We start from the raw sequence: 15824 nt of genomic DNA on the forward strand, positions 1-15824 counted from the left end.
CAACGGGAATTGAAGAAAAATCTAGAAAGGTACCGAAATCACCGGAAGTATCAGTCACATGACCATTCAAAATGGCAGCTCCCAAGCGAACGACGTGGAAAAAACACAGAGAGATATTTTCTCTACAATATTGGTCAAAATTTGTATTCGACCCTGGTCATGCGATTCTGGCGATGTTTTGCTTACTTGCTGCTGAAATTGCTGTTAATGTATTGGTGATTCAGCGCATAAAATGTAAGTGGGTAATTAATATTATGTTGTTGTTTTCTTTGATTTGCATGCTTCGTAACTGTATGCCGGTATGGTATAATATATGGAAGTTTCCTATAGTTTCTTTTGAAATGTTATCCTAATGGTTTCTTATCAATGACACAACTTTCACATCTTGGTATAAGGGGAAACAATTTTGCAATGATTTCCTCTGTGCATGACAATATAGTGATACATATTTTCCCTACAGATCAAACGTTGACTGAAGAAGAAAAACACAAGCTAAAATGCTTACTGTTCACTTTCCTTTTCTATGTAGAAAAAATAAAATCTTCTATAATTTTTTATTTCATATGAGAATTTATGAAACAAGTCTTACCAAATAGTGGTGGTTACGCCAACCTTAGAATCTTTCGAAAATAGGTTCAATAGACTTTGGTCAATTAACGACTTACATTTTAACTACAAGACTAATATAAACAATACTAGGAGTGATGACGTACAGTCACAGGAGGAGGATCTTGATAAAGATGTATAAGAACCTGTATCCAGTGTACTATCTATGTACAGTGAGCCTTTTAGGGATTCCTCCTCATTTATATTGGATATTTGACAATGTCCCTCATTGGAATTCTGATGACAGACATTGTCAAACTTTCAATATAAATGAGTGCGAAGGAGGAATCCCAAAAGGAATTGATATGTACATGTGTAATCATCAGTATTCATTTTTTTCAAGTCTTGATTAGCAAAAATTTAAACTTTGAGACAATTTTCCCAAAATCGCATATTAATTGAAAATAAAGTTAAGATGACCTTATGTCTTTGTCTCCATATTAGCAAAGTCAATTTCTGATTGGCAAAAGAATAAAAAATGCTCCTTTGTATATTAGTCTTGTTAAAAGAATGTGCAAAAAATATTTTGAAGGTAAATTCACTGGATAACAGGCTGATTATATGATAAAAATGTTCATATTCTGTCATAGTTAATGAAATAAAATAAAAGTTATTCATCTAAAAACTAAAGCAAAGAAATTACATAAATGATGACTGCAGTCTAAGTTTCCACAATCATGTGTATACAGGTAGTGTTACAGTAACATACATCTAATTGACAAAACGCACAAAGATCTACCAACTAAATATAAAATACATTGTAGTATAATTCTAGAAAAGTATACAACTTTGTAATCAGAGCCTATATTTGAGGAAATGTGTCAATATTATATTGACTCTTAAGATCAACATGCTATATTAATCATTTATATATATAAAACTTCATTTATATCAAGTTCCACTACTGACTTTGAATAACCTCCATGTTCAAAACATTTATATATCGTATTCAGACTTCAGCATTCCCTTAAATGATTATCCACACCTTATGCTACCTGCAATATGACATCACAAAAGGAATGAAGCACAAGCGACATCACTTCACCTGTAAAACATACCTTCTTCCCCTGTACACCCTGTGACTTTATTTTTCGGTTTTGAAGTTTATAACTTATGATCCCTTAATAAAAAAAGTTACCTTTAACCTTGGTTTTCAACATAGTATTAACATGCTTCTCATATGTTATGCTTTTTAGACATCTGTACTTCATCTACATATATAATTCTATAGAAAATAAGCTTGTGCAACCTCATGTGAAGGTTTGAGGGATGTCATTCAAAGTTCCCTACTTGTGGCAGTATGTGTCTCTCAGGAAGCCGTGAAATGGACTGATACGCTTGTGTCCTTTGGCAAAACACTGTAGTTTAGTTACACTTAATGGCATGTGACAGGCCTCCCTCAAATTGTTCAGTTATATAGCCACCTTCCCAGGGCTGACTGGCTGTTGAGAGGACAATAAACCCAGTTAACAAATCTACATACATATGTAAACATGAAATATTTTCAGGTAAAAAATAACAAGTTGGAGCCTGTTAATGTATCTATATATGTGGTATCTTACTATTATGGCCCACGAAATATTAATGTAGTGTGTTAATCGATTGTTGTCTTTGAAAAATCACTATTTCATAACATCTGAGACACTATGTCTATGGTAGTCTATAAATCATTTACCTTTCTTTTTTGACACAGATACAGAAATTGACTGGATTGCCTACATGCAGGAAGTTGGTGGAGTGGTGAATGGATCATATGACTACATGACCCTTAAAGGCGACACAGGACCACTGGTGTAGGTTATTGATAATTGTGCATGATACCTTTGAAGTACATCTACCTGGTATATATTTTTTCTGCAAACTCTTAAAATACATGCTGGTATTTCAGTATTTATAATTTAGAGTAGATGGAGCTAACACCTTGAAAATCCAACGGCCTATAAATATTTTAATTGAAAATGCTCTGGCTTGAACTGCAGTTGATCACTACAGACACCTGAGTTGGATAATAGCAGTATGAAATATTGACAGGAATTTGTGTTACCCTGATATTTCATTGTTTGAACTAAACTTTAAATTGATTTAATAAATTCAAACTTTTGTAAGTCTATTTCTTCCCAATTGCCACTACTTGTATTAAAACCTAGCTGTATCATCACTAGATCATGCTTGCTTAGGCTCTACTAATAATTTTATTGTTTAAGACAATTTGTACAAGAATTTAACAGGCAATCAGGTGGTTGATTTGTTTAACACTGTCATATATTGATGCTGAATCTTTTATCAAGAATATCAATATATATATATATATATATTTAATAGAAGAAAATACATTGTAATACTGAATTCACCGGTATACATGGATCTGATTCTGCATTACTATTGATATCAATATAGCAAAGATTCAATCAAGTACAGTCATCCTACTTGGACCAGCTTATGTTAGTACCACACACAGGTTCAGTAACCTGTCAAAAGAACCTCTAGAGTCAAGACAGTGGTCTACTATATCATCAATCACTGTGACACATTTGTCGAGCTCGAGGTACCCAATTTTGGGTTTTTTTGTATCATTTGTTAGTAATTATGTATCAGTAAACACAAAAATTACACATGTGTAGCAAGGAAGGGAAGCACATTGTGACCTTTCACTTATCTATAGAAAGACCCTCAAACAATTATCTGTTAGTCTAATTCTGCTACATTCCACAGTAATTTTTGTAGGTTTTTTGCTGGTGAGTGCAGAGTACCATATCCAAAAGTTTGATAAGTCCAGTTTCAAAGAAATATAATGGGTTTCAAAAATGTGAGCAAAGCAAGTGACCAGGACTCAAATATTTTAGTCCAAAAAACCAGCAGAGTTCCAAAATACTAAATGGTTTACAAGTCTGGTTTTTGTATCTCTTTGCACAGTATGCTGGCACACATAACCCCTTGATACTTGAAACAAGAGTCGGTCATATGTAAAGATATCTCACCAGCACTCGCTGTCACCAGACAACGGATAGCCTCGGTGAATTAGCTTTGCTATGTACATTGTACTATTAGATTTGTTATGAATATTTCAGTGGGTACCCATTATTGATATGGGTTTGTTTCATTATTTTATCTCAAGTAATTCATGTATATGTAAATGTTTTATCAAGTTTCCCGTATAATTGTGGTAATCATATCTAGTGTCTGCTAAAATTTAGAATATTTTTTTTCTAACAGCTTGCAATATTGTTGTTCTTTTTAATTGTTAGGTACCCAGCAGGCTTTGTGTATATATTCCTGGGACTGTACCACATAACAGAGAGGGGTGTAAACATTGTACTGGCTCAGTACATTTTTGCTGCCTTGTATGTCCTGTCTCTAATGGTCATCTTTGATATATACAGACAAGTCAAACAGGTAAATACCTACAAATTTCATTGAATTTGTAATTCTTATCCAACATGGTAAGTTCATTCTCAAAGACGGTCACAGAATTGTTTTTAATAATTATTTATTAACTATTAAATTTTTCTTTATACATGCCATACATGTATCCTTATGAATTTTAGTATATACTTAGTAAAGTTATAAGTTCCTTTTTAGTTTTTACATAGAGTTAAAATGGTTAAAATTTATGAAAATGCATGCAATACATGGATGAGAAAAAAAATTAGATTAATCAATTTTGAAAAAAAAAATTGAAATAAAATCCATTAAAGATTTATGTAATATGAATTGATGGAATAACCATTTTCATATTGCCTGAAGTAAAGACACAGTAAAATAGCCTAACTTTCTTTTGTGTAGATTGTGGACTTATGTCATGTGTTAATTGCCCTTCCATTTTATTTATCAATTGGTAACCATTTTATCATTTGACGAATCAACATATATTTAGAATTTGTTGTGTTTGAATATTCTGAAAATTTGATTAAAGAAAAATAAGCTTGGTTCAAACTTTGATTAGATGGAATATTGTTGTTTCATCAACAAAAATCATGTGTTTGAAGTAACTGGTAGTTCAAATAGACCAGATTACCAGAAGGAAATTTTTGGATGAATTTGGAGATTTAGTTAGGTAAAAACAAAGTGTCTTTTTCTTAGGGTTCAGGAATAAGTGGAAAGGTTAAAGGAAGTAGTAACTTTAAGATAAACTATTTTTTATGCTCCCCAAAGGGAGATCATATAGTCACCGCTTTGTATGTATATCAGTTTGTCCTTTTGTCCGGAGCATAACACAAAAGTTTTAAGAGGTATCAACATAAAATTTCATATGTATATTAATCTCATTACGGAGAAGTGCAGTGCACAAGCATCATCACTCTCTTTTGCATAATTTAGGAGTTGTTGCCCTTTTTCATTTTTCATACCTAAATAATTTTTTTTGCAGATCATAGTAAGAAAACTATAAGAGATATCAACATAAAACTTCATATGTAGATAAATCTCAACAAGGAGAAGTGCAGTGCACAAGAACCATTATTCTCTTTTTTTTCATCAAATAAAGAGATCTTGATTATGAAAGGTCTAGAGATAAATTGAAGATGTCATGTCAAATGTTACTTCCTTGTATAATTATGATTTTAAACTGAATATGGCCCAGAATGAAATGTTCTGACTCTTTTTTCATGCCTACTATTGACATTTTTAGGTACCACCATATGTCCTTTTCTTCATGTGTTGTGCTTCCTACCGCATCCACTCCATCTACGTCCTGCGGCTGTTTAATGATCCGGTAGCCATGCTGTTTCTGTATGTGGCAGTGGACTTGTTCCTGAGGGACAGCTGGGGATGGGGCTGTCTTATGTTCAGGTACAAACAGAAATACCCTTTATGTATTTCTGACATCTATGCTCTCTTTCTCTGGGAAGTTATATTCTTCTGTGATGCTTGGTGTATTTCTTACCTAAAATTGTTTACCAAAGAAATGCAGAGGATGCAATTGAAATTCAAGAAAAACCCATCCAGTGCTTTTAGACAAACTTGATGGATTTTCCCAAGTTTTTGTACCTATTTAGGTTTTTCGTCAATTTTGAACCTGTTGGTTAGAGGGAAAGAACCACCATGGCCAAGTGGTTAAAGTGCCTGACTGTTTCTATCACTTGCTGTCCATCTCTGGGTCATGGGTTTGAGGCCTGTTAGGGCAATCTACTGATACTGACTGGAAAATCCCTCTTTCTTCCACCACCCAAACCTGTCACATCCTTAAATGACCATGGTTGTTAATAGAACCTAAAGCAACAATAAACCAAATGTTGGCTAGAACAAAATGATTGACGCACAATGATCCTGAACATGTTTTTGTAGTCTGTAATTCATATTGGTGTATTTATAATTGTTGCTTCTATTTGTTTAACAATATCTTCTATTAAATGTACTATAATATAGGTGTGCTTTTATATGTATAATGTTGCTATTCCTACAGTTTTGGTGTTGGTGTGAAGATGAACATCTTGCTGTTTGCCCCAGCTCTACTGATGTTACTGGTTGTGAGACATGGAACAGTTGGTTCTCTAAAATATTTAACAATATGTGCTACTTCACAGGTAGGTGACATTTACATCACAAGTGTATATTATTTGTGCAAATAGAATCTTACAAAAGTTTAAGATGTGTGAATTACGAAACAAGTCTATGAACATTTTTACAGTTTCACATATCACATGAGTAATTATTCAGGCAAATATATTAAAAAGAGGATATTTCCGCATCAGTGATTAATTCATTTCAGCTCTATATCTAGGATCTTCCTTGTTAAGTCACAATAGAACTTGTGATTGTGTGACATCATTCATTATCTAAAGCTGACGTCACTATAAGTTATGTCACATATGTAATGCATAAAATATTCCATAAATATATTATTGAATACCAAGGCATTGATATGATAAGTTTAGCTATGTACTGCGAAGGTAACAGCCACATATATATCATATGTCCTTCAGTATATCATTTGTACATAATCTATGCGAGCGTGTACTTGGTGGGTGATCATTTTATCTTCTCTTTACCCTGGAAGGAGGTTCTCCTCCGCCAGTGTAATCTAAATCACTCACCCTTCCCTAATTAGCTGAAGTGATGTGTGTATTATTGATGATTAGTTTTTTTTTTCAGCTGATGAAGTGATGCTCCTTTGTGTGTCTGAAGAATCTACATTTTGTATGTCCTGTAGTCATCTCTAGCTTTGATTGAATCCTGGTTGATCTTATTGGATGTCTCTGTTGTTAATTTGCTACGAAGGCAGTTTTTTTCTGTTTGGAAATTGGCATAAAGAGTGCTGCAAGAGTAGATTTTACAGCAATCATTTCTAAGTCAAGGGAATTCAATCATATGAAGATCCTTTAATAGCCCAGTGTTTCCTAGCACCATAATTGTTTCTTTGCCAGTCTCTTTAGGTAGAGGATACAAAAAGGCTGACTCATCACTTAGACATAGAATTGTTGTTATTTCTGTCTGTAATACCAATATCAATTGAGATTCTTTTTCATTTTGTACGTGGTGACATAAAAAAAGAAAGAAAATCCAACTTGATGCTGAATTGAGCAAGGATTGATGTCTAGCTTATATTTCCTTCTTCTGCCACCTAGGATAGTGATACCAGCTGTCATCCTTAAAATGTGTTTGTCAGTATGCTGTTATGGAGTTCATTACTCTAGTTTGATCTCTGCCAGTAGGTCTTAAAAATTGTGTCTTCTCTTCCAATGTGTGAATGTGTGAGGCAACATAACTTTGGATCCTAATATCTTTATCTACCTTATTCTAAAGAAAAATGTGTCTGTGTAGACTCATTCTCACAGCTGGTTTTGTGTTGAGTGTGTCTCCATGTTAGGAAGGCTGTGGAATCCGTTCACAAGACATACCAATAATATTAATCGTAACTTCATGATAACAGCTTTTTTGTCAACATTGGATGGGTGTTCTAGAACTTGTTAGTATGTTTTCTGTTAAGCTTTTCTGTATGGAAACAATATTTAGAATTTCCTAGTAGTGAAAGATCTATTGTGATGGTTTCTATAAGTTAAGCACTTCTGTATAAATCTGATATCTAGATTGTGACTTTCACAAAAACTCTAAAGTGATTGTTTCCTGTATAATTGATGTTAAGAATGTCAATCTTTATTTCAGATTGTGATGGGATTGCCATTCCTCCTTGTAAATCCAATCGGATACATAGCTAGGTCATTCAATTTGGGAAGACAATTTTTCTTCAAATGGACAGTTAACTGGAGATTTTTATCAGAAGAAATGTTCCTAAATCGCTACTTCCACCTGTTGTTATTAGCATCACATGTGATAGTTCTCCTACTTTTCTTCTGGTTTAAATGGAAAAGGTAAGAAGTAGATATTATTGATTAACTTAATACAGTAACAACACAAGTGTTCAATATTCATAAATTTAATATATTTTATTTTGGATACCTGTATTAATTGAATACTCTCTGCTGTATGATGCAGTTTAAGTCATTATGTGACTCAAATCTCTCTACATCAGAATTTTTATTGAAAGGAGCTATTTACTCCTGTCATTTGTACAATATCCACTGTGTATAACCATGTTGTTTTTATGTGTTAATGGGAGGGGGAGGGCTTTTATGTAATTCTGTTCATGACTTCTGTAAAAGGAATTTAATTTTTGTTACAAGTGTTTTTTTTGTTTTTTTTTTTTTTGTAAAATCTGCAATACAATCTTTACAGTTGTGAACTATCCTTGTAATGGAATGTATAAAACTGTTTAATGGTGTTTTAATGTGTCACCATTGTATGTGACTGCTGATTTGTTTTAGATTATTTCCTGGAACAAAATTCCAATTGTTGATGAAATCATCTGGAGGTCCTTTGTCACCAACTCATATCCTTTTAACACAGACTGTGAATATCTATCAAAGGATTGCATGTGCTAGGACTTGTTGACAGTATGATGACGGCTTTTGAAATCATGGCAGATTTTCCAGTTATATTGATATTGAAATATTTACAACATGTCTTTGTACCAACATCGAGAACTACTAAAGCACATCTTCCAGAATCGTCTTTCTTTTTTTAAAGGGTAATGCTGGTGGGTTATATTACAAACAAGGCATGTTTGGGTGTCTATGTGAAAAAGTGAGTCATTTCACTTATAATGTTACACAACATTATCAAGCCTAGAATTTAAAGCTTTTTACTGGCTATTTGCAAGTAGAAATCCAAGAATTGGAAGTAGCAAAAATAATGACTGGCTTTTTACAGCAAGTGACAAAAATGTGAAATTCGAGACCTGATTATATCAGTTTTACTGAAGGAACAGTGAACCGGTTTTGCTTTATCTCAATAGTGGAACTCAATGTTGAATAGGCTTTTGCACCCACAGTTTGCACTTGTTCTCATTTCCAGTGAGACAGAAAGTGTCTGGTCATGAAAAATAAATGTGACTTTAACTGTAAGCTTGTTTTGAGTGTCTGGTATAACATTGCACTCACATGAATGGAGACATATTCAAATTCAATTTTACATAGATCTACACCTAATACCTCTTGACAGTGCTTTTTGACTTGATTCCCAGGTTGCAGCTGAGTTATTGACTGAAAGAAGAATGTTGCTTCTACATCCTGGATATTTACAATTCACCTTCAGCTAATAGAGTTTGTATCAGTACAGTTCCATTAACAGGTCTGTGATTCAAAACACAGATTTGTCACTTATATCAGAACGCTTCAATTCTTCTTCTTGCAAAGCTCAATAAATATTGGTGATTACTGTTTTGTGTGTAGGGGCATGATGGAAGCAGGTTGTGTACTCTGCTTTTTTAGTAATTTGTGAGGGTAGGAAATAAAAAGGCTAAAAGCTGTGGTGGTGTGTTAGAATGTGAAAACTTCAAGGACGTTGGAGATATGTGGCTCGAAGCCTTTAAGTGAAGTGCTTCGTATTGATGGACGAGGAGGGCATGAATACTTATCCAAAACATAATTGTAAAGTCAATGATTTCAATACTGATCAGAATGTGGTTGCTTCGGTGAAATCTCTTCCAGAAATGCCAACACCTGGCATTTCAAAAAAATGTTGACTGTCAGAATGTGATGCTGGAAAGGAAATGTAGATTGTCTCATTGAGCAATATGATGTTATAGAAAATACTATGTTTTACAATTTACAACATAAATTGTTTTCTTGCAGCAAGTTTAATGTTTGTCAGACTTGGGCTATTTTCTTGATATAAGGGACTGTTAGGGTGTAATGGTAAAAACAACACATTTGATCTGATTTATTTTTTAATGGTCCAAAACTTTCTGGTCCAGCAACTTTCAAAAGATTTAGTTGTTTAATTTAACTTTGGTAACACAAAGTTTTGTAATTATGAATCCTTTCATGACCACATATATTTGTTTAAAAGCGCCAGGTTTGATGGAATACCTTTTGTATTTAATCTTTCAACTGGTTATACATACAGGTATAGATAAATTTATATACAATGTATTTAGATTTGATATTAGTTAAGCATCAAAAGTTTATATATAATTTCTTGGTAATTCTAACCCTTTAACACACATTTTCCTTGTAGTAGGGATTTTTCATCAGCCTCTGAGTTTGGTTCAACATTTTGTTGCAAAATGGTTGTCAATTTGTTTTGTGAACCCTGTATACATTTAATGCCACTTTGTCCTGGCTGTTTTGATGGAAATATTGACTTTCCTTCCAAATTTCACCATGACTTGTTTAAATCCTATGAGTAGTGCTTACTGTTCACAGGTAATAACTTAGATATGAACGGAGAATCAGGTTTTTATAAAATGTTTAACATTGTAATAATACACATGAAATAGATTTCCTGGCCAACATTTTCAATGTATAAATTGTATGTGATATTTATCAGGTAAAGTTCGTTATTACAGATCCTTAACTCAGAAATACAGATTGTCCTGCCATTGTTTACCTGTAATTTTATAGGGATGTGTTTTAGCCGGTCTCTACACTACCAGTTCTACGTGTGGTATTTCCATACACTACACTATCTACTTTGGGCTACACCCTTACCTACTGTAGTGAGGTAAGTTAAAGGAACAAGGATACTTTTTTCCTTGTAAAATGGTTTATCTGCTGATAGTGTATTTGATTTATATTGCTAGTAGTGCATTTGCAAAATTGATTAACAGCATAACAATAATCATGACCATTATTCAGTTTTAGTTTTTGGTCATCTGACCGACGGGTCTGATGGCCTTTTGCGATCGCCTTTTGTCCGGCGTCCGTCGCAAACATTTTCAACTTCTTCTCAAGTTCTATATGTCTCATTGAGCTGAAACTTACCTGAAATGATCGTGACATTGACCTGACCAAAGTTTGTTAATTTCAGGTAGGTCCGAAATCCAACATGGCCACCATGGCCGCCATCTTGAAAACACATTTTCGACTTCTTCACAAGTTCAAAATTTGAAATCTTGTATTTTTATGTCAGTTGACCATTAAGGCCCATGGGCCTATTGTTTTGTTGAAATTTCGTTGACATGATTTTACTAGCAATTAAGTAAATGGTTTTTGCTGTAAGAAAACCATTTGTCGGGTTGTGAAAGAAGGTGTAAATAACCTGGTTTAGTGTCCTTTTCTTCACCTTTGCAAAATATTACTGTATAATAATTGATTTTCGTGGAGGTTTTATTTTCAATGACTCATGAGTACTCTCAAGCCATGAATTGATATGTCGATAAATTCTTAAATTCAGGATAAGAAGGTTTGTTTGGCTATATATATCCACAAATACAATTGTCCATGAAAACGTTTTTGCTTAAAAATACTTCAAAAATTGAGCCCCACAAGAACACATGGTTTAAAGTATTATTAAAGTTGCTCTGTATTATTACTTAGTATTTGAAAAAAATCATTTGATAATAAGTATATATTTTTTAAAATCAGCATCTATTTAAAAAGAAAGCAAATGCATCACCTTAACACCTTACATAGCCTAGCATACTCTACATATGATCACAGGTCGTGTTTATAGTCTAACACACTCTACATGTGATCACAGGTCGTGTTTATAGTCTAACACACTCTACATGTGATCACAGGTCGTGTTTATAGTCTAACACACTCTACATGTGATCACAGGTCGTGTTTATAGTCTAACACACTCTACATGTGATCACAGGTCGTGTTTATAGTCTAGCACACTCTACAATGGATCACAGGTCGTGTTTATAGTCTAACACACTCTACATGTGATCACAGGTCGTGTTTATAGTCTAACACACTCTACATGTGATCACAGGTCGTGTTTATAGTCTAACACACTCTACATGTGATCACAGGTCGTGTTTATAGTCTAGCACACTCTACAATGGATCACAGGTCGTGTTTATAGTCTAACACACTACATGTGATCACAGGTCGTGTTTATATAACACAGGATCACAGGTCGTGTTTATAGTCTAACACACTCTACATGTGATCACAGGTAGTCTAACACACTCTACATGTGATCACAGGTCGTGTTTATAGTCTAACACACTCTACATTTGATCACAGGTCGTGTTTATAGTCTAACACACTCTACATGTGATCACAGGTCGTGTTTATAGTCTAACACACTCTACATGTGATCACAGGTCGTGTTTATAGTCTAACACACTCTACATAGGATCACAGGTCGTGTTTATAGTCTAACACACTCTAACACACTCTACATGTGATCACAGGTCGTGTTTATAGTCTAACACACTCTACATGTGATCACAGGTCGTGTTTATAGTCTAACACACTCTACATGTGATCACAGGTCGTGTTTATAGTCTAACACACTCTACATATGATCACAGGTCGTGTTTATAGTCTAACACACTCTACATGTGATCACAGGTCGTGTTTATAGTCTAACACACTCTACATGTGATCACAGGTCGTGTTTATAGTCTAACACACTCTACATGTGATCACAGGTCGTGTTTATAGTCTAACACACTCTACATGTGATCACACAGTCTAACACACTCTACATGTGATCACAGGTCGTGTTTATAGTCTAACACACTCTACATGTGATCACAGGTCGTGTTTATAGTCTAACACACTCTACATGTGATCACAGGTCGTGTTTATAGTCTAGCACACTCTACAATGGATCACAGGTCGTGTTTATAGTCTAACACACTCTACATAGGATCACAGGTCGTGTTTATAGTCTAACACACTCTACATGTGATCACAGGTCGTGTTTATAGTCTAACACACTCTACATGTGATCACAGGTCGTGTTTATAGTCTAACACACTCTACATGTGATCACAGGTCGTGTTTATAGTCTAACACACTCTACATGTGATCACAGGTCGTGTTTATAGTCTAACACACTCTACACAGGATCACAGGTCGTGTTTATAGTCTAACACACTCTACATGTGATCACAGGTCGTGTTTATAGTCTAACACACTCTACATGTGATCACAGGTCGTGTTTATAGTCTAACACACTCTACATGTGATCACAGGTCGTGTTTATAGTCTAACACACTCTACACTCTACATGTGATCACAGGTCGTGTTTATAGTCTAGCACACTCTACATGTGATCAAACGTAGTGTAAAAAGTCTAAAACACACTACAAGTGATCACTCGTCGTGTTTATAGTCTAACACACACACTAACACACTCTACATGTGATCACAGGTCGTGTTTATAGTCTAACACACTCTACATGTGATCACAGGTCGTGTTTATAGTCTAGCACACTCTACAATGGATCACAGGTCGTGTTTATAGTCTAGCACACTCTACAATGGATCACAGGTCGTGTTTATAGTCTAACACACTCTACATGTGATCACAGGTCGTGTTTATAGTCTAACACACTCTATGTGGACACACTCTAACACATGTGATCACAGGTCGTGTTTATAGTCTAACACACTCTACATGTGATCACAGGTCGTGTTTATAGTCTAACACACTCTACATAGGATCACAGGTCGTGTTTATAGTCTAACACACTCTACATGTGATCACAGGTCGTGTTTATAGTCTAACACACACTACATGTGATCACAGGTCGTGTTTATAGTCTAACACACTCTACATGTGATCACAGGTCGTGTTTATAGTCTAACACACTCTACATAGGATCACAGGTCGTGTTTATAGTCTAACACACTCTACATGTGATCACAGGTCGTGTTTATAGTCTAACACACTCTACATGTGATCACAGGTCGTGTTTATAGTCTAACACACTCTACATAGGATCACAGGTCGTGTTTATAGTCTAACACACTCTACATAGGATCACAGGTCGTGTTTATAGTCTAACACACTCTACATAGGATCACAGGTCGTGTTTATAGTCTAGCACACTCTACAATGGATCACAGGTCGTGTTTATAGTCTAACACACTCTACATGTGATCACAGGTCGTGTTTATAGTCTAACACACTCTACATGTGATCACAGGTCGTGTTTATAGTCTAACACACTCTACATAGGATCACAGGTCGTGTTTGTAGTCTAACACACTCTACATGTGATCACAGGTCGTGTTTATAGTCTAACACACTCTACATATGATCACAGGTCGTGTTTATAGTCTAACACACTCTACATAGGATCACAGGTCGTGTTTATAGTCTAGCGCATTCTACAATGGATCACAGGTCGTGTTTATAGTCTAGCACACTCTACAATGGATCACAGGTCGTGTTTATAGTCTAGCACACTCTACAATGGATCACAGGTCGTGTTTATAGTCTAACACACTCTACATGGGATCACAGGTCGTGTTTATCTGAGTGTTTGTCTGCTGAAAGATTGAAAGGCCCTAATAGTTGATGTAAAAATCTGTTAAATAAATACATAGGTAATCCGTGGTGAGAGGGAGAAGGATGCATGACCCTACCAAAGTTGAAGAGATGCTATTGTAAAAATATTGTTTAAAATTAGATACAAATGCATAATAATTTATAGGGCTATTGATAAATATGTGCATTTATTGTAGAATTTCAGGACCTCAATAACTTATCTGATTTAGATTGGGTTTCAAGATGTTTCACCTTTATATTTTTCTGTTTCTTTTTTTTTTTAATTACCACTTTCAAAATTCTCAAATTCATGAAACTTCGATTTTCTTGGCCTATCTAACCACTATGTCTTTTGAATTAGAACTTGGACAATAATATTAACAATGTGACCTTTGACCTTACAGATTGTTGCTGCTGGGGATGATAGAAATGTCATGGAACACATATCCCTCTACCGACTTCAGTAGTTCAGCCCTACATGTTTGTCATGGTGTGGCTTTGTTCGGACTGTGGACAAGCTCTGCGTACACGCCTGCCACACAAACTATAACAGCTACCAAATTAGAGTGATATCGAGAATCTTTATAATGTATGGGAAAGTACCTGATCTGAATGTTGTTTTGACTGTCTGTGGTCTGAAGTTATGGGTACCTCTCTTCCCAAACCTACATCAGGATTTTTAATTCTTGATTAGTATGGGATTTTATAATCTCAAAGATCAAGTGAAAAATCTAACGCATGTTGTGCAATGTTTAATCCTACCCGGAAGTGATGATATGGTACCCGGAAGTGATAATGGCAGTATTACCCCAAGTGACGTGTTCCTGTTACCAGTCTGATTAATGTTACCCTCTAATTATTATTTGTGTTATTGTGTTATACAGTAGTTACGTAATAAAACACTATACTAGTAAATACAAAGTTATATTTTCATGTTTTTTTTCGCCGGTCAATAATTATTAATACATACTGTGAACAAACATTTGTCGATAAGCTTATTTAAACACTTTTCCCGCAAAAGATATTCCGCGAAAACAGCACAACGCTTAGTGTAGTCCCTGTATCTCAGTGATAGAGCAAATATTGCGAATGCGCGAAAAATTCATCATTCTGCTTACTTGTTCAAAATTGTTTTTGCGCAAAAATTTGATTTCGCCAAAATAAACACGTTTACAGTATACGAACTGTGTAACATAGCAAACAAATTTTGCATATTGGATTATAAAAGATAAGTAAGAAATGTCATACTAGGATATCTCGGCCAGATATTGTAACAATGTGTTGGGTATTTGAATGTTAGAACTCAACATCACCCTGCATCCACGTAATCGTCTATCTAACGGAGTGGATTTAACTCGAGAGGAGGAAGAGGATTGACAGCAGCTGTCACGTATTAGGAATGAAAGACTTACTTTGTTAAAGATAAAGGTAGGCCTTTGAAAAATGTAACGCTATAAATAGTAAATCAGTACATGATGCAATAT

The 15824-nt window shown here is 34.7% G+C and overlaps 1 protein-coding gene across 1 annotated transcript; it reads left to right on the forward strand.

Annotated features, from left to right (window-relative positions):
• Nucleotides 1-71: 71 nt before the first annotated feature.
• LOC132564674 (dol-P-Man:Man(5)GlcNAc(2)-PP-Dol alpha-1,3-mannosyltransferase-like) lies at nucleotides 72-15261 on the forward strand. Its single transcript, XM_060229338.1, has 9 exons — nucleotides 72-234; nucleotides 2300-2399; nucleotides 3852-3999; nucleotides 5234-5394; nucleotides 6008-6128; nucleotides 7708-7913; nucleotides 8367-8430; nucleotides 10469-10605; nucleotides 14745-15261. Exons 1-9 carry the CDS (start codon nucleotides 72-74, stop codon nucleotides 14908-14910), a joined length of 1266 nt encoding a protein of 421 aa, XP_060085321.1. The 3' UTR covers nucleotides 14911-15261.
• The last annotated feature ends 563 nt before the right edge of the window (nucleotides 15262-15824 follow it).

This window comes from Ylistrum balloti, unplaced genomic scaffold, assembly GCF_031769215.1.
Source record: "Ylistrum balloti isolate Yb309-2 unplaced genomic scaffold, AGI_CSIRO_Ybal_v1 Utg369570, whole genome shotgun sequence".
NCBI classification, from domain to species: domain Eukaryota; kingdom Metazoa; phylum Mollusca; class Bivalvia; order Pectinida; family Pectinidae; genus Ylistrum; species Ylistrum balloti.

What these genes read in the sequence shown, in the direction of transcription:
- LOC132564674 (XM_060229338.1), top strand. Translation starts at nt 72, where the DNA reads ATGGCAGCTCCCAAGCGAACGACGTGGAAAAAACACAGAGAGATATTT. An exon ending in GGTGATTCAGCGCATAAAAT is followed by an intron (nt 235 to 2,299) that starts GTAAGTGGGTAA and finishes TTTTTGACACAG; the next exon opens with ATACAGAAATTGACTGGATT. An exon ending in GGCGACACAGGACCACTGGT is followed by an intron (nt 2,400 to 3,851) that starts GTAGGTTATTGA and finishes TTTAATTGTTAG; the next exon opens with GTACCCAGCAGGCTTTGTGT.